Consider the following 19,203-nt stretch of genomic DNA (forward strand, 5'->3'; position numbering starts at 1 on the left):
CATACCATTGTGATCTCCTATGATGGAAGATTCATAGGAAGCCTGTTTCTGATAAGTGACAGCTCGAATTTCTTTTTAGCAATTTGAATGAAATGTCATTTAATCAAGGCTTGTTTGGATGTCGAGTACAATATTGAATTTTTATAGCCTCGTAATGCATAGGCACATGGTTTTCGGTATAGCGTCTCGAAGAAGTCTTGCTCTGATGGCTCGTTGAGTCATCTCTACATGCAAGATCTTTGTTGGATATGATTGTGAAATCCCACCTCGAGATGGGAACAAAACATTCATTACAAGGGTGCGGAAACTCTCCCTAACATATGTTTTTTAAAATTGTGAGGCTGATAGCGATGCGTAACAGATCAAAAATTTTGAAAAATATTTTTTAATTTTATGTTAAAGGTTCTAAATCTATCTAAAATTTTGTATTAAATCTACACCCTTAACTATTATTTGAATTTATTGACATTTTTCTCCTTCAACAATAATTATTATTATTTTAATATAAGAGGAAAAAAAAAAAAAACATTAGGGGCAAATTTGAATTTTATTTAATTCTTTTTATTAATTTTATAAAAAAAATGTTTGTCAAATTATTATAATCACTTCTTTTATATATATATGTATTTGGAAGGGCATTTTCTATATCTATATAGACTTAAGAATAAATTTAGAAATTTTAAAGTGTAATATATTAAATTAAGAATAATTAAAAAAAAAAAAAAAAAAAAAAAGAGACTTTTGTGTTCATCATTGCCATTAAAATTTTAAAGCACACTTGCCCAATAATTTGGAAATTTAAAGGGAGCTGACTTTTATTAGCCTTTGAGTTTTGACATTTTAACCAAATTTTATAATTAAAAGTCTTCTTAATTTTATAATTTCTTTTTTTATTTTTATAAATTTATAAATTTATAATCATTCTTCCATCCAATCATTTTACTTATAAATTTATTAAACATAAAATTAAAGTTTTAAAATTTTAAAATTAAATATATATTTAATATATCAAATATATATTTTTTTTTAATTTGAATTATATCTAATGAAGTAGTGTGAAGGTCGTTATCTGTCGTTATCAAAGTTGTTGTCGTTATCGATCACGATCAAAATCTTAGTTGACATCAGGTGATATGAATCACTACCAAAAAATTTCTATACTTTATTTATTTATATTCAAGCTATAGGGAGCTAGTCGAAAGCTATAGTGCAAAATTGAACTGCAAGATAATTAATTGATTGATGACTGGAGTAAAAAAAAAAAGAGATTGGGTTGAGTTGAGCTTGTTGAATGATGGAAGTCCACATTGACTAGAGAATGAAATGGTCATGAGTTTATAAACAACCAATACACTCTCTATTTGGTATGAGGCCTTTTGGGAAGGTATGAGATCTTTTGGGAAACTCAAAGCAAAGCTATGAGAGCTTGTTCTCAAAGTGGACAATATCTTAGTTGTGGAGAGTCGTGTTCGTCTAATATGGTATCAGAGCCAAGTCAAGCCTTCGTTGTGGAGAGGTGTTGGATGATGGAAGTAACGGAGAGTCGTGTTCGTCTAACATGGTATCAGAGCCAAGCCAAGCCTCAGTTGTAGAGAGGTGTTGGATGATGGAAGTCCCACACCGGCTAATTTAAAGAATGATCATAGGTTCATAAGTGAGGAATACTCTATCTATCTGAAATTCTGGGTGGGTTAACCTAACAAACCAAAAATTTCAAGTTCTAGACAAATGATGAATCTGACCTTCTGAAGTCTGAGATGGAAGAATTTTTACACAAAAGACGTGGAAATCCGATAGCAATTGCGAAATCCACATCAATCTACAGACGAACAATCGACAATGGAAAACGAAACGAATGAAAAATCACTGCAAGAAGTAATAGAGGCAAGAAGGATTATCTGGAACGACGAATTGGAGCTTCCTCTCATGGCGATTCCTGATGTTGAAGAAGAAGAAGCACCTACAGAGCGGGCAAGTGAAGCGATTTCTCTCGAGCCACTTCTCGATGCAACCGAAATGAAAAACGTGCGAACAATCCGGTAATACGCACACGGAATCTCCTCTCGCGAATTCCATCAAACAGATAGAACAAATCTCCTCCTCCACTCGATCATCGCTCCTCTGCAATTCTTCGTATCTTCTCACCAGCAGAGTTCCGCCGCTTGAACCGTCCGATTCCGGTACAAACGCGAGGCGGAAAACACTAACGCCGCCAATAATCGCATCCTTGAGACGAAGCAGCGGGATCCATACGTAAGTGTTGAAGAAACTGATGGCCAAAAGAAAACCTAACATGACGATGTTGCGATTGAAGGATTGAAGGAAATCGGTGTTAAAATAGGACTATTGAAGGAGTAAAGAGGAGGATTACATCGTCGATTTCGCCATTGAAGTCCGAGAAATTTGAGTTTTGGGGAAAGTGTGGGGCATATCGATTCACTTCTGGAATTTCTAGAGCGATTTGAAGAAGAAGAAGAAGAAGAAGAAGGAGAAGTATTATATCGATCAGTGTGTGCTCTGCGACTTTGGAACTTTTCAACTGCTCTCCTGATTGAGCGATGATTCCGGCGGAGAAGAAGGGCCGGGCGGCCGGCGGCGATTGCTGGTTTTTGGCATATTTATTGTTTCCATAGCTTAAACTCAATTATTTGAAAAGCTTTAAAGTAGCTTTTCGCATGTCGACACTTTGGAGAAATTATTGGAATAACAATGTCAAAACTTTGTTAATTTTGGTTTAATAATTATGAGTTTCTTTCTATTTATCAACTCGACTCGAGCAGAGCTCACAACCCAATCCAACCTAACCTCTATTTTCGGGCTGGGTTGTCGAGTTAACCTAACCTAGCCGGAAAATAGAGGTTGGGTTATTTCTTTTTAGAAAAAAATTATTTATCCATAATACAACGATAATAACTAAAATCTCATAAAACTCAAATATCAAATATTCACGAGTTACAACTCAAGACTAACATACTGGTCGAGTTAGCCTGACTAGAAACATGTTAACCTGCAAACCGACTCGAATTTTCGGTTTTTCGAAATCTAATTCAACCCAATCTTTATGGTTTTGGTTGGGTAATCCAGGTTGATCAGGTTCTCGGGTCCTTCGAACACTCGTTCGGGACAAGAAATTTAGATTTCTTGAATATCCTTTTAATTTTCTTATTTCATTCTTTAATTAAAAAAATATATATATAATGTTAAGGATATTAATGTTATTTTTAAAAATTCGAACTTTTTTTTTTTTAGTTTTTTTAAAATTTTTTAACAGAATCACGTAAAAAAGTTAAAAGACATTTTTGAAAAAAGAACGAAAACCCTAAAATACACCATCAAAGCATTCTTCTTCATGCAAACGAGCCTCGTATACCTCCCTCTTAGTCTACCTCTCTTCCTCCGTGATGTTTGTACGCATCGGTGATCTTCTAGTCATGTTTTTCACCTTGTTTCTACGTGATGTATGTATGAAAGTGATAACGCTTACGCATGAAAATGATGCATACCCGAAAGTCAGACTTAGAGAGTACAAAAGCAACGCTCGTCTAGTGGATTCATATGCATGAAATCAATGTACACGAAATTATGTATATAAAAGTAACACACATCCCGAAAAATAAAAAAAAAAAGAACATGTTTGCACGTGCATGCATTCAAAGACATCTTACTTCGATATGATGCCACCAACCACAGCCGCTACGATAGCAGAAGGGTCACCAAGAATGGCAGAGATGATAACACGAGCAGCAGCACCAGCTACCCGACCACACTTCTCGACCGTTCCTCTTGCTCCACGACGGTCTTGCATCGAACCCTTAAGCCGAGGAATCGTAGTAACCATTTCCCTAACCTTATTCTTATCCACATTGAAATACATGGCTTGCCAACTCTCCACCAACATCTCCTTCACACACGACAAATGAAGATTATAAGTCCGACACTTCGACCTATAAGACCAGCCGAGCCCCTTCCCGCCGCAGCCATGACACGAGCTCGAGAGCTTGTGACAAAGGTAGAGATGGCGCTGCCCATCGTCAAGGACTTGCGGGAGGCTAGCGCAACAAGGATGAAGATCGAAGTCACAGGCATTGCAATGGTACACAAAGCCATGGATGTGAGTCCTACAAGCATCGCATACGCGCTTGGCATGGCCTGGGGGGTGATGGTGTAGCTTAAATTCACATTTTTTATAGAAGGGATGGGTGATGGTTGGGGCGCCAACGGCGCAGACCTTGTGCATGTGGAAGCCACATTGGTGGCACTTGTAGTTGTAGCCAATGCCAGCTTCTTGGCAGCCATCGCAGTTGAAGGGGGCCTCGGTGTAGTTGAGTGTCAGCTTGTGGCATGGGTGGATTGGGTGAGTTATTTCTTTCTCGATCTTCATGTTTTTTTTTTTTTTTTTATGTGTTTTTTGCTCGTATAGTGCACTTTTAACGAGGTGAATTGGGAGATATCGTGATGCGGGAAGATGCTTTGCTTAGCCATTACGATCGGAGAGCATCTTTGTTCAGTTGACATGTTTGTAAGGAATTAGATGCGGTTAAAAGTATATTAGTATATCGATATATTTATTCACTGTTTGAGTCAACTCTGTTAGTTTATGAGAATATGGAGGTAATCTAGTCGGACTCATTATTTTCGTGGATCACTGTGACACGAAGAGCTTTGTTTGTACTCATTGAGTGAAACGGGAAGAGGGTTCATAGGGAATGAGCTCAAACTATAGTGGTCACTGATCTAAGAGGTCGTATCGAATGAGATTTTTTGAAAACCGAATGTAGTGGGGTCAAACGGTTGTCTCATGAGGTTAGTTGATGTGCGTTCAAGTTGGCTCGGGCACTTGGAGATAGAAAATGAATAAAATAAGTGAAACGAGAAGAAGATTTCAGTTCTTGCTCCACCGTTTCAGTGAAGGTATTAGGGTTAAGCGACTGTCCCGTGAGATTAATTAATGCTCACACGAGCTGGCTCGAACACTTAAGTAAGTGAAACAAGAAGAAGATTTCAGTTCTAACTCATTATTTCAGGAAAGGTAATAGGGTTAGGCAGTTGTGTCGTGAGATTAGTCAATGTTCACACAAGCTAACTCGAACACGGGACATAAAAAAAGTAGTTATCGATAGGAAAGCAATGAAAAGGAAGGGACTATTGCTGTTGTTTCCCTTAATATGGAAGGCAAATAAAGGCAGCAGTGTCCCACAGAATCAGTTAGGGTTTGGTGCCTTCCATAAGCAAAACAAAAAGAATGAGAATATTCTTGGATAGACTAGTTCACGGCTTGATGTTCCCTACATTCTTTACGATACGATCATGTTACTTACTTGACTTGAACTACTTTTAAAAATGAAGGCTAACCCACGAACCAACACGAGTCCTTTTAGCATGTTTTGTCCTCACATACTTAGCCGTTGAGTTCCAATGATTGATAGAAGCATACATGAGTTGAGTTAAGTTGGGTTACGAGAATCTTTTGGACCAACCCGACATTTTAATTTGGTTGGGTTGATGACCCGAACAACACGAATAGAGTTTACAACCCAACTCTTTATTTTTTTGTTAGGTTGGATTGCGTTGTCGGCTTGTTCTTTTTTTTTTTTTTTTTTAATTATTTTTAAAAAATCATACTCATCGATAACATATATTAGATTAATAACTACAGTCTCATAAATTTCAAATATCAAATGTTTACAAGTTATAACTATAAGTAATATCAGTTACAAACGTCAAATATTCTTAATTTTCGTAATAATCTTAAAAGTAGGATTGGATTGCAACCTTATTTTTGAGTTGGTTCCAAAAAAATGTAACCCACAACCCGACCAATTTTTTTTTAAAAAAATTCAACTAAATCCAAACTGAAAAGAATCTAACTCGACCCAGCCTCTATGGCTTAGATTAGGTAGTCCAAGTTGTTTGGATTCTTGGATCATATGAACACTCGTAATAATTGAGGTAACGACAAAAACATGATCTTATTAACATAAATAACTGTACATTATTATAATACTAAGATTTGATATTTATCCATAAGACAAAATTGTCAAACTTTTTATAATTATAAATTATAGATGAAATATTCAACTGAAATTGACACGTTATTCTTCTATATGAGATTTAACGACCTCGTTAAGAGAATATAAAAAAGGAAAAGATTAAAAAAATGTTATACGAATTAATAGTAAAAAGAATATTGTAAAGATAAAATTTTGAGCATAACATAAAATATTAATTCGAAAAAAAATGGAATATTATAAAGTTCATAAAATTAGATAATATATAATAAATACCAAAGCTGATCTACAAAGCATATATTTGAAGTAAATTGTTTTATATATTAATAAAAATAAAAATAAAACTTAGATATAAATATAAATTCTTTAATTCTTTACAATTATTTTTTTTTCTATTAAAAAAAATTTCATAAAATTTAGAAGAAAAAAAATTAAAATTTAATTTAGTTTTGTAAATATTGATAAATAATAAATAATAAAATAAGGAAATTCATATGTAATAAATTTTATAACCTTAATTTTGAAAAAAAAAAAAAGTCAATTAGATATTTAATGTTTGACTTTTTATTTAAAAAATACAAAAGTTATTCTCTATAATATATACTTCTATTAATATACCACAATTATAAATGTTTTTAATGTTTAAGAGTAAAGTCAATTTAATAAAAATAAATAAATGTCTAAAAGTAAACATAATTATATTATTATTAATATATTTATAATAATAAAATAAAATATTATATATTTCATTAAAAAATATATATATATAATATTATACGTATCTGTCACTTATTTTAATTTTTATTCTTCCGATATGTTCTTGTGGATCGAGTCAGTTCCTATAATAATTTTTTTAGAGTGGATTATTGGTGAAATTTTTTTCTCTATAATTTTTAATTAAACTTTCTAATATACTTTAAAAAAAAAGTACAACACCCTAATAAATTAAATAATATTTTCATAATATATTGTTCAAATTAATTTCTAAAAAATTTAAATTTCAATCGCACAAAAAAATATATATTTATCTTTTATTAAGTAATTAAATAAATAAATAAATATATATATATATATATATATATATGCCACGTTGGTTTAGTAGTATTGGGCCTGGCACGTGAGTGTTTAGGCCCATCTCAAAAAGAAAATAATCTGACGTGAAAATAAAATTTAATAAACAGTGGCAGTGATCGGAGCCCTAGAAAGTGCCGGCGAAGGGGAATCATCCACCGTCACCGTCCCTGTCACTGGTACTCTCCTCCCGTCTGAGCGATCGTGTTTCAATCTTAATGAATTAACGATTTGAACTGTTCTTCTTTCTTCTCAATTGCCTCAAGTAGATTCAGTTTCCTCTCCGATGTTTTTAGCTTATGATTTTGCGAATTTTACTTTCTTCTCGAATATGGAAAGTTTAGGTCTCTCAATTTTACTTGTACAAATAAACGAGATAGCTTTTTTTATATCTTTGTGTTATCGGTATATTCGAGAAAATTGAGGTTCGTCCATTTCTGTATAGCCGCGATTATATCTCTCGAAGGATCGCGATTCAATCTCATTCTACTTTTGAAGCTGAATTTAGAAAAATGAGTTAATGAGGCTGCGACATTTGAAGAATTTGAGTCTTGTTGGGAAGCTCTTCTGAATAAACATTACATTATGGACAATGAATGGCTTCAGTTAATGTATTGTGCTGGACAACAGTGGGGGTACCTGTTTATGTGAGAGACACTTTCTTTGGAGAGTAGGTTTGAATTTGTTTTTTTGATGGATATGTTACTGCATCCACCACGTTACAGATGTTGGTTAGACAGTATGAAAAGGGCCATGGAAAATTGGTATGGAAAAGAATTAAAAGCTGATTATGATCCAACTAACTCTATGCTAGTTTTGAAGACAACAGGCTGCAGATCCATATTCAAGGAGGATATTCAGAAAGTTCCAGGAGGAATTGGTAGAAACTCTTGCCAATCCTGCAACCAAAATTGATGATACAGGAACCGTGCCAAGTATCGAAATTTGGGGATGATCATAAAGCACATGCGGTTAGTTGTGTTGAAAGCTAATTGCAGCTATCAATTGTTTGAATATCTGGGAATAATTTGCAGACATATATTATCAGTTTTCCTTCTCAATATGTATTGAAACGGTGGACTAGAAATGACAGAAATGGAGATGCAATAGATGACCATAATTCTGAATTTCCTATTGAATCTAGAGATTCTTTGACTGTTAGGTACAATAATCTTCGTCAAGAAGCAATCAAGTGTAACAGTTCAACCTTACCGCTAGCAGATATTAACCGTTTAAGCCCGTTATATATCACCGTCCTCTGTTAGGGAGAGGTTTCCACACCCTTATAAGGAATGTATAGTTATCCTCTCCAACCGTTGTGGGATCTCACATCAAATGTGTTGAGGAAGGAGTAAAGTCAATTCATATTCATAACGTGGCTATGGATATGGATGCCTTAAAAGAGGCCTCCAGAAAGGTTGCTGCTGTGAAGAATCGTGGCCCTAGAGCTTCGAATGGTGATATCATGGCCAATGGAGTTGTTGATCAATGGTTGCAACAGAAGAGGATCAGGCAGCAACCTATGGATCAGTGGTTAGTCTCTTTAATTTGCAGTCTTAAAATCACTGAAATATATCATTATTTATTGATGATCCTCCTCCTCTTCCCGTGAGTGGAGTCCAGAAATTGTGCATTGTGCTTGAAAGACATCTAAAGCATTAGGGTAAAACACTAAATTTTTGTAACGGCCAGTAGATATTGTCCTCTCTGGACTTTTCCTTTCGGGCTTCCCCCTCAAGGCTTTAAAACGCGTCTGCTAGGGAAAGGTTTCCACACTCTTATAAGGTGTTTCGTTCTCCTCCCCCACCAATGCGGGATATCACAATCCACCCCCTTCAGGGCCCAGCGTCCTTACTGGCACACTGCCTCGTGTCTACCCCCTTTCGGGGAAGAGCCTCCTCGCTGGCATATCACCCAGTGTCTGGCTCTGATACCATTTGTAACGGCCCAAGCCCACCGCTAGCAGATATTGTCCTTTTTTTGGCTTTCCTTTTTGGGCTTCCCCTCAAGGCTTTAAAACGCGTCTACTAGGGAAAGGTTTCCACACTCTTATAAAGGATGTTTCGTTCTCCTCCCCAACCAACCAATGTTGTTTTAGATTGAGTGGTAGGCTTTACTTTTGAATCAATTGAACACGGAGAGTTAGGAAGATTCATTAGCTAATGTCAATAATAACGCTTAGGGGCTTGGGCCACATAGAACTTACTGAGTTGTTCTTGTCCTATACCTGTACTTTGGTTGGATGGCTTTCATTGTCTATACACTTTCAGATAGGTATGCTAGTTTTTAACTTAATTATTTCTGAACTTGACTGTTCTTTGATGCATCTGTTGTGCTGTATATGATGAATTGTCAAATAGATAATGCTCGTGGTTGATATCTTAGCGAGTCGATAGATTTGTCAAGGCTTCAGTTAATTAGATTCAGGTTGGTAGCGGTCATGTGGTCGACTTGTTGGGTGAATTAAATTCGATGAATTGTCCGAATACGAGCCAACTGTTCATCTCTGCAGTTTTCGTATCTACCTTTCTGTGTGAGATTGAAAAGAGAAAAGGCTTGAAATAACCTATCATCAATTTTGTGGATGTAACATTTGAGAAGATAATGAAGTTTTCAGGACATAACGTGCTTTCTTATTTGTTCTCTGTTTCTGTTGGTTCTTTTCCCAGGAATAGAAGGAGAAGAAAATTCATGATCTTGGAAAAAATTGATCAACGTTGTGAAGTGTATAGAGCAAATCTCCTACCTGTTCTTAGAGACGTGGAAGAGCAGAAGTTGAATCTATCAGTGATGGTCCAAAATGGGAGGAGCACAAACCCACCGCTAACCGATATTATCCGTTTTGGCCCGTTACATATCGCCGTCAGCCTCACGATTTTTAAACACGTCTACTAGAGAGAGGTGGTTTTCACATCCTTACAAAGAATGTTTCGTTTCCCTCTCCAATAGATGTAGGATCACACAATCCATTACCTTGGAGGTCAATGTTGTCGTTGGAACACCACCTGGTGTTCGACTCTGATATTATTTGTAACAGCCCAAGCTCACTGCCAACAGATATTGTTCTCTTTGGAGTTTCCCTCAAAGTTCTAAAACACATCTGTTAGGTAGAGGTTTCCATACCCTTAAGCATGCTACCCTTAAGCATTGTTTTATTTCTCCCTCCAACTGACTTAGAGCTCACTAATTATGATTGTCATTATCTCTTGAGTTGATACCATTCATCCACCGTGTTCATCTTATTTAATGGCTCGTCTTTCCAAAGAATAAGAATGACGAATCAACAGAACAAGTGACCGGTGGCATCGAAAGGAACGGTCAGGGTGTCTACTGTCATGTAAGTGCTCTAAATTCTAAATGTTGCTGTGTAGAAAAAAATGCTATACCTTAACCTATTCGAGTGTGACAAAGAGGTGGTTGGATCTAGGATGAAGCATCATGAACATCTGGTATTAAAGCCTGCCTTTGGACGCTATTGACATCCTGATGACTCGACAACTTCTTTGGGTGATTCTTGTGAAGTAAATACAATGTATTGTTAAAAGTTCTTCAATTTTGTAGGAATATCATTTAATATTAGTTAGGTCCAATGAAAAAAAGCTCTATTTTTCTCGATTGCATGGCTCTGGTACCATATGTAACCGCTTAAGCTCACCACTAGTAAATATTATCCGTTTCGGCCCATTATGTATTGTCGTTTTGGCCCGTTATGTATTGCCGTCAGTCTCACGGTTTTAAACGCATCTACGGGAGAGGTTTCCACACCCTTATTAGGAATGCTCCATTCTTCTCTTGGAACCTCATGACTAATCATGTCTAAATCACATATCAAAGTCTAAATCACATATCAAATGTTCCCAATATTGATCGCAACTAAGTTTCTTATCGGTTACAAATTTTAGTATTCTGTTGTAGGGTGGATAGATAGTTTATTACTTGTTGTCAAAATTTGTTTGAAGTATAACATTGATACACCAATATTACATCATTTCTCTTTTAACAGTGTATCTCATTGGTATACCAACATATATGCTCATTCATTGGTATACCAACATATATCCACATTCGATACATGTTTATAGACTTAATCTGACATCGAGTCTTTATCATTCTTTTTCTATCAAGAGTCAAGTAGAGATTTTCATTTAACCTACGAGATCTCGAGGCCCTACAAAGAATCCCCATTTAAATAGAGAAGAGGGAGGAAGTGGAGAAACTTTTTTCTTCCTTAGCTAAACATAGCTAAAAGGGACCGAAGAGAGATTATATTCTTTGTCCGACCTCAACTTTTATATATAAATATAACATATCTATATGTATCAAACTTAATAAATATTTTTTTAAAAAAATGTGGAAAATTTTGAATGTTTAGAAATTCTAAGGAATATTACATTATATTTTCATTAATGAAATATTATTAAATAAAAATTAACTAAAAAAAATCTTTGAAAAGAATATATTCTTTAGAAAATATATAAAAGAATGTAGAAATTTCCAATAAATAAAAAGAAAATTAAAAAAAAAAAAAAAAAAAAAAAATTGAGATAGGAGACGGTGCGCCCATACATATTATAATACCTTAATTTTGTCGTTAATTTCCTATGCAAATAGGACACCACACATCCGCTGTAAAGAGCACCAAATTTTGTTGTCAAATTTTTTATTCAAATACACCGCACTTTCGCTGTAAGAATCACAAACCCTTTTCAATTCTTTAAGTCAAAGAAGAAGCATTTACAACTAATGACGCTTTCAATTAAAGTTTTTGGAATAAAATCATAAAACAAAACCTATTACTCACTCACAAATTCATACATTCATCCACAAACGACAACAACACACAGACACAGAGAGCAGAAAAATCTTGGCACATAGTGAACTAAAAAAGAGATTCGTCATCACATCACACAATTACATAATTTCAGTTACATGGGGGGTTTGAACTTTGAATTGAACTAAAAGAAGAAGAAGAAGAAGAAGAAGAAGAAGAAGAAGAAGAAGAACAAACAAAGCTATATATATTTTTGAAGTAAAAAGAAAAAAAAAAAAGCTAAGAGTTGAAGGGGGTTTTTAACCTTTTTATTCTATGGCGATTGACTGTGTTTTGTAGTCATTCCCAATTTGTATGTGTGTTCTTTCTCCATCCATTGATTCTGCTTTTGCTGCTTTCTGCAAATTCCACGAGTTTTTGTGGGAACACAGAGAGTTTACCTTTGATGGGTTCTTTTTGATTCTCTTCTTAAGAGGAAGAAGCGCGAGTGACATCTCTACTGGATCTATTGTACTTCATATGGCTCCTCACAAGATGTCCTGCTGAAATTGCAGACATTAGAGACAGCTCTCCTGCAAGAACTGAACCAGCTACAATGGTGGCAAGCAGCCTCGCGTTGGAGCCTGGAGCTTCTCTGCTGGCTCCTTTAACTCCAAGTAGATTCAAACATGCAGATTGAGAAGCAAGCTGGGTTCCTCCTCCAACTGTGCCCACCTGCATTTAGGAATGAATTGAATAAAAGCAACGTGAGACCCCACAGAGATTTCAACAATGGTTTGTCAATGTTTCTAATGCTACAGAGTCTGAAGTAATTGACCTCGATGGAAGGCATGGTTACAGACACGTGAAGATCCTGGCCGTTGTTGACAGCTTCCATCATAGTAATACAGTGAGAACTCTCCACGTTCTGTGCTGGATCTTGCCCTGTTGCGATGAAGATGGCTGACACGATGTTACTGGCGTGGGCGTTGAAGCCCCCAAGAGCTCCAGCCATGGCTGAACCTGTAAGGTTCTTGAGCATGTTAAGCTCAACTAAGGCTTGCACATCGGTCTTGAGGACCTTCTTCACTACATCGCCTGTGATTGTAACCTCACAAACCACCGATTTACCACGCCCTTCGATCCAGTTCACAGCAGCGGGCTTCTTGTCCGAACAATAGTTACCTGGTTTTATGAACATACAGAATTTTCCCATAGGTGTGAGATAAGTAAGCAAATTGGATAAGTTGGGGGTTGCAGAAGGATTTTGTTCTCTTACCAGATATGCCAATTACGTCCATGTCAGGGAAATCGGTCTGGAGGAAATCCAAAACGTTCTGTACTCCTTTGGACACCATGTTCATCCCCATAGCATCACCAGTGCTGCAAGAGAATCTCATGTAGAGATTCTTACCAGCAATGGCGCATTTGATACTCTGTAGCCTTCCAAATCGGCTAGACTTGTTGAAAACCGAGGCCAAGGTATCGAAATTCGCTGGTTCCTCCACATAGAATTTCAATTCCGCTGCTCTTTTAGCTGTAGCGAACCTCATAACCGGTGCTCTCGTCATTGCATCTCTCAACAACACACTGTTAGCCCCACCGGACATCATAATCGCTTTACAGCCTCTATTCGTACTGGCAACCAAGCAACCCTCGGTGGTCGCCATCGGTACAGAATACTCCTTACCGTCCAACAACAACGGCCCGGCGATTCCCACTGGAATCTGAACGTATCCAACCGGCATCTCACAGCACTGCCCCAAAATCGAAGCGTAATCGAATCCTTCCAACGGAAGTCCCGATAGCGACTTTCCAGTTATTCTCTGCAAGGCCTCGCGGCGAATTGCCGCTGCTCGAGCACAATCGCCTAGCTTTGATTCGAGCGAATACGACGGCGTGGTCCCAGCCACAACGGATTTAACAATCTCCTCATCCTCCTCCGTCAAATCAAAGCTAACAGGCACCGGATCAACCACCTTCGGCACCGAGGGCACAGGAGATGCCAAAATCGGCATCGCGCAATCGATTCCAGCGCCACATGGAACCTTCCGAGTATCCTCCCTAACCAGAACCACCTCATCGTCTTCGGACGTCCACACATCATGCGAAGGACGGAAAATCGACTGAACAAAGTCGATGCCGAAGAATCCGAGAAGGTAAATAAAAGAAGCGACGAACGCAGAGATAGCAACCATTTCGGAAAGCGTAACGACATGGAGAGGAGTCGATGAACGAATCTTCTCACGCCACCGCGTCAGAAGAAAATAAACGACAGAGAAAAACAGAGTAAAGAAAGCGGCATTGGTAAGGTAAATAGGAAGAGGCAAAACATCAGACGCCTTAACTGCATCATGATCACGTTGTTCCATCATCTTAACCTTGAGAGGATTTTTTGCCATGGATTTGACCGATTGTTGGTCGGCGGAGAAGTTCTTGGCAGGTGGAGAAGACCGGCGACGGTGGGCGTCCATGGTTGGGGAAGAGAAAGCTGAAATGGAAAACGCCGACGCCGGAGTTCTCTCTTCTTTTTTATTCTCCGTTTCCTCCTTCCAAATTGAGGAGACAGTTTAGATTTTAGAAAAAATTTGAAGGGTGAAGCGAGGATTTGGGAGAATTTATAGGGCTTTTTCCTCCTTCGTGGGGCCCACCCAACCTAGCCAGCTCAGCACGAACCGGACCGAGCGGAGGGGTTCATTATTCTCCTTTCTGGGTTGCAAGTTGAGGGCAATCATGTAATTATAGATAATATAATAATAATAATATATAATTTCTTATTTTTATTCATTGAATAAAAAAAAAAGAAATTTAATTACTTCCTACTTTTAATGGAATTTAGTTTTTATTTTGGTCTTTAAAAAATAGTTTCTATTAATTTATTTTACTTTTAAAATGGTGACACTAATTTGTTTAAAAAAATATTTAGTTATTGGATAAATATAGTCGGTCACCAGATCTCTGTCCCGTCCCATTTAATATAAATATATTTTTAACATATACATATAGACCCGTCTTTTGGCTATATTAAAAAAATAAATTAGTTAATCTTGAGAAGCTAATTATAATTTTTGACCGATAATATTCAAATTTTATTGTCATTTATTGTCAGTCAAGTCAACATAATTTAAGCACGATGGAGTTAATAAAGCAAAATTTACGGTGTGAACTATACAATAGATTAACTTAATTAAGAGAATTTGGTACGTACTATCAGTATAGATACTATCCTCATTTATTGTCGGTCTCGTCAACATCATTATAACGTTTGGTAAAGCAAAATTTACAATGTGAACGACTAGATTATTTACTACAAATATTGTCGTTTCTTATCAATAGAAGAGATCACGCCCGAGAAAAGAGACTTTTTATTTATTGTTCACTTTGGCTCGTTACGTATTTTTAAAACACGTTTATTAGGGAGAGATTTTCATACTTTTATAAGGAATGTTTCGTTCTTGTCTCGACGTGGGATCTCAGAATCCACCCCCTAGAGGCTCAGAGAACTCGCTGACATACCCCTTGGTGTCTATTTTTAATAGTTCAAGTCCATCGTTAACAGAGATTATCCACTTTGACTCGTTATCAGCTCACAATTTAAAAATACGCCTGTTACGGAGAGGATTCCACACCCTAAAAGGACTCGATAGTTTAAAAAAAAAGTACAAAAATTTAATATCGAGAAAATAGAGGTCCAAAATAAGAAATTCTAAAAGTTGAAGTACTAAAATGTAAAAGGGATAAAAGCTTACCAAAATTATATTTAAATCTTCAAATTAAAGTTAATTAAACCCTATTATTATAAAAAATTAGTTTCTTTACAACTATTTATTAATCATAATTAAGATATTAATTGAATAATTAGTTATGTTATGATTAGACGGTTTCAGATGTTTATCGAGCCAGCTCAAATTTTAAATATATTAAACTGACTTTAATGATTATATAAAAATAAATAAATATATTTAAAAATTGAATTTAAATTAAGTAATTATATAATACAAAAAAATTTATAAATACGGTAGTAGGTGAGATGAGGAGATAAATACGAAGGAATTTTTATAATGAATTATTGTCAAAGTGATAAATATTGAGAGGAAAAAAACAAATAATCATAAATTATGGTTATTATATCTGATCTCGAGCCGTGAAGATTTTATTATATTTGATCCACGTATGTATCTTAGTTGGTTTAGTCACGGGGTCGCTCCACTCGTATTTATGAATATGTATGTGTCGATTATGGCTAACCCATATACGTATCTTAGTTGGTTTAGGCACGGGATCACTCCGCTCGTGTTTATGATGGGTCACTATGATGGGCTCAAAGGGTCGTCAACGAAGCTTCAGTAGCAAAGAGTCTTTTATGGCTGACCTATATGTTCCAACGTTGGCTTGACATCAAACTAGCTGGTTGCACACAAACTTGGATACATGACTTTTATGATTCAGGGTATGTGAGATCTCATACCGGTTGGAGAAGGGAACGAAACATTGAGGGGAAGCTCGAGAGGGAAAGTCCAAAGAGGACAATGTCTACTAGCGGTGGGATTGAGCTGTTACAAATGGTATCAGAGTAGGACATCGAGAGGTGTGCTAGCGAGGACGCTGAGCTTCCAAGGAAGATGGATTGTAAGATCCCACGTCGATTAGAGAGCGGAATGAAACGTTGCTTTAAAAAGCATACGAATCACTCTTACCAAACACAAAAATATTATAATTTATTTGAAGTAGAAAAAATCAAATACTTTTGCTTCAAATTAATTGAACTTATTTTTTAATTAAATAAAAAAATGTGTAGGATTAATTTATTTTAGTTTTAGCTTATATTATTTAAATACAATAATCTTATGCCTCAAATTTTATATTTATTATTTCTATTAAATATTATTAAATGTTATTTCTACAAGCGACACGGTAACAAATATCGACTTTGACAAGTTATTTATAAGATGATATATTTTATTTTAATATTATTAAATTTATTAAATTAAATTGACTTTAAATTATTTAAATTTGGTTGAAAACTATTAAACATAAAAGAAAAAGGGAACAGGAAAATAAACCCTAATTCCTCTCTCTCGGCTTCGACCTGCTCTTCTGGCAATGTTGTACGGCTGATGGGATGTCGTAACCAACATATCCTATGAACAGTGGTGCGAGGACCAACTCCTCCTTTGTAGTGAATTTCGTAGGTAATTGTAAATTGGACCCGAATAATTCACTCGGGGTAGTTGTTGAACCATACCATATAGTTCCAGGAACAACAAAAACAGCAAAAAAGACAACACTGTTACTACTTAAAAGGACGGTTTCGATATTTCCCGTACGTAATCCTTTGTATAGAGGTTGGGGCGACCGCCAATACGCCCAGTGTACCTACAGCAATATGACGAGAGACTATTCCCGCCCAGAACAAAAGGATGAAACCCTTCGACACCCCACGAAAGAGTTACAACTTATACCCTTCTGGTTAATCCATAAGAATCGGATACCCATATTCCCAAACGATACATATACTAATCGAGCCACGTCAATTATTTAGTTTTATAGCTATTTATGAAGAAAAAAAGAAAAAAAAAAACCTCTGTAATTTTTCTCGAACTATCGAGTTAATTACGTAACTCTTTTATACATTTTTACTGACATGCATACAACAGTAACACTTGAAGAAGTCGTAGAAGTCCGATTATTAGAATATACGCTAAAAAATTAATATATTTATTAGTCGTGATTTTATTATAGATAACCTTAATAGAATAATAAAAAGGACCACGCAATAAAAGTAGGTAGAACCGTCTAATTATATATATATATATTTTTTATATTAGTTTTTATTTTTTATTTAAAAAAAAAACATATTAAGCAATTAAGGGATTTGGTAAAATATTTAAATTTAAGAGTTTACTTGTAATATATCTTAATTTAATCACTTTGAAAAATAAAATTAATAAAAAAAATTGATAACTTATTTTTAAGGGAAATAAACGTTTTAAATAAATAAAAAAAAAATTCATTTGGTTGCTTATATCACTTTTTTTTTTTAATTTTTTTTTTTTATTTCCTTACCTACTCCAAGTATTTCTTTTAAAAATAGTTTTTAATTTAGTTTTTAAAAATTATTGAATAAACAATATTAAACACATTTTTTAATTTTTTTTAATTTTGTATATTTGATTCCGTTACTATTTTTTATTATTTGTTATCCAACTACTCTTAAAAATAATTTTTAACTGGAAAGTAATTTTTCGAAATATATATTGAAATTGAATTGCAAATTTTAATTAAATGTTCGGGTTGAAAATTTTACAGCTTGAACGTGTAAGTTGGATCTAAAAAATGTTCTAGCCCAACCGACAAATACGTTATAGTCTCAAATTTGTCTAAACATTGGTAAGCTCGGGTTTAGATTGATTGATGTGGAAGATTTAAACTCTTCTTAATCGACGTTATATACTTAAAACGTTCAGGTCGAGCATGATTTAATATTTAATTAATAAATGGTTTAATAAATAAATATTTTTAATTTTCAATATAAAAATTCGAATTATCCATGCATTGACTTCTTTTTTGGGGAATTTAAGAATTAATGACACGGAAACTAACGAAATTTCTAATTATTTGACTTCAGTTATTGGGAATATTTCGATTTGTTCTGAGATTTTTTTTTAATATTTATATTTTTTAGGAATATAAATTTTTAAGCAAAGTGAATAAAAAAAATGGCCTCATTTTCGTCATGAAAACTAAAAAAACACTCTTAAATTAATAAATAATATTTTTTTTTCTAAACCGAACATCGAAACTTTGACCTTTTAATTTAAAATATAATAGTTGCTCGTGTTGATTATTTTTATTGTAAATATTATTATAAATATTAGTTAACATCGTCTTTGTAACGATTTCTCAGTACCCATTGAATATTGTGCCGTGTCTAATTATTTCTACATCGTTTTGCTTCCCATTGTAATACCCCTTGTTTGTTTTGGCCCGTTACATATCTTCGTCACGAGTCTATTAGGGAAATGTTTCATACTCAACGTCCTCTTTAGCACAATGCTCCGTGCCTGACTTTGATACCATTTGTAACAGTCCAAGCTCACTTCTAGCTGATATTGTTCGTTTTGGCGTGTCGTCGTCAGCTTCACGATTTTAAAATGTGTCTATGAGGCATAAGTTTCCAAAATGTTTTATTTTGCTTCTCCAACCGATGTGGGATCTCGCAGTTATGTTCTCGAATCTAATTGCAGTTCAATTATTCGTGTCACACAATATCGGATAAATAAAATTATTATATTTTTTTTAATTCAATAATTTACAAGATACCGAGGATAGTAATTATTTTAAATAACAAGAAATAATATTCTCTTAAAAAAA

General features: G+C 35.0%; 3 protein-coding genes across 3 annotated transcripts; 1 reads left to right on the forward strand and 2 right to left on the reverse strand.

Annotated features, from left to right (window-relative positions):
• Nucleotides 1-3,524: 3,524 nt before the first annotated feature.
• Nucleotides 3,525-4,404, reverse strand: LOC111795140 (protein VACUOLELESS GAMETOPHYTES). Its single transcript, XM_023677399.2, has one exon. The coding sequence runs from the start codon at nt 4,379-4,381 to the stop codon at nt 3,662-3,664; it is 720 nt and encodes a 239-aa protein (XP_023533167.2). The 5' UTR covers nt 4,382-4,404; the 3' UTR covers nt 3,525-3,661.
• A 201-nt stretch (nt 4,405-4,605) lies between these two features.
• On the forward strand, nt 4,606-10,626 carry LOC111795893 (protein FAR1-RELATED SEQUENCE 9). Its single transcript, XM_023678521.2, is given in 10 exon segments — nt 4,606-4,611; nt 7,460-7,594; nt 7,596-7,712; nt 7,715-7,828; nt 7,830-7,903; nt 7,905-8,009; nt 8,011-8,055; nt 8,057-8,127; nt 8,130-8,612; nt 9,749-10,626. Coding segments are annotated over 9 exon segments (882 nt in total). The 3' UTR covers nt 8,345-8,612; nt 9,749-10,626.
• A 1,333-nt stretch (nt 10,627-11,959) lies between these two features.
• Nucleotides 11,960-14,422, reverse strand: LOC111795892 (3-hydroxy-3-methylglutaryl-coenzyme A reductase 1). The gene is made up of 3 exons (XM_023678519.2): nt 13,109-14,422; nt 12,668-13,014; nt 11,960-12,564 (listed from the first exon to the last, which is right to left on the reverse strand). The coding sequence occupies exons 1-3, from the start codon at nt 14,301-14,303 to the stop codon at nt 12,319-12,321; spliced, it is 1,788 nt and encodes a 595-aa protein (XP_023534287.1). The 5' UTR covers nt 14,304-14,422; the 3' UTR covers nt 11,960-12,318.
• Between the last annotated feature and the right edge of the window lie 4,781 nt (nt 14,423-19,203).

The sequence above is a fragment of the Cucurbita pepo genome, chromosome 5 (assembly GCF_057944985.1).
Source record: "Cucurbita pepo subsp. pepo isolate OVF chromosome 5, ASM5794498v1, whole genome shotgun sequence".
Classification (NCBI taxonomy): Eukaryota; Viridiplantae; Streptophyta; class Magnoliopsida; order Cucurbitales; family Cucurbitaceae; genus Cucurbita; species Cucurbita pepo.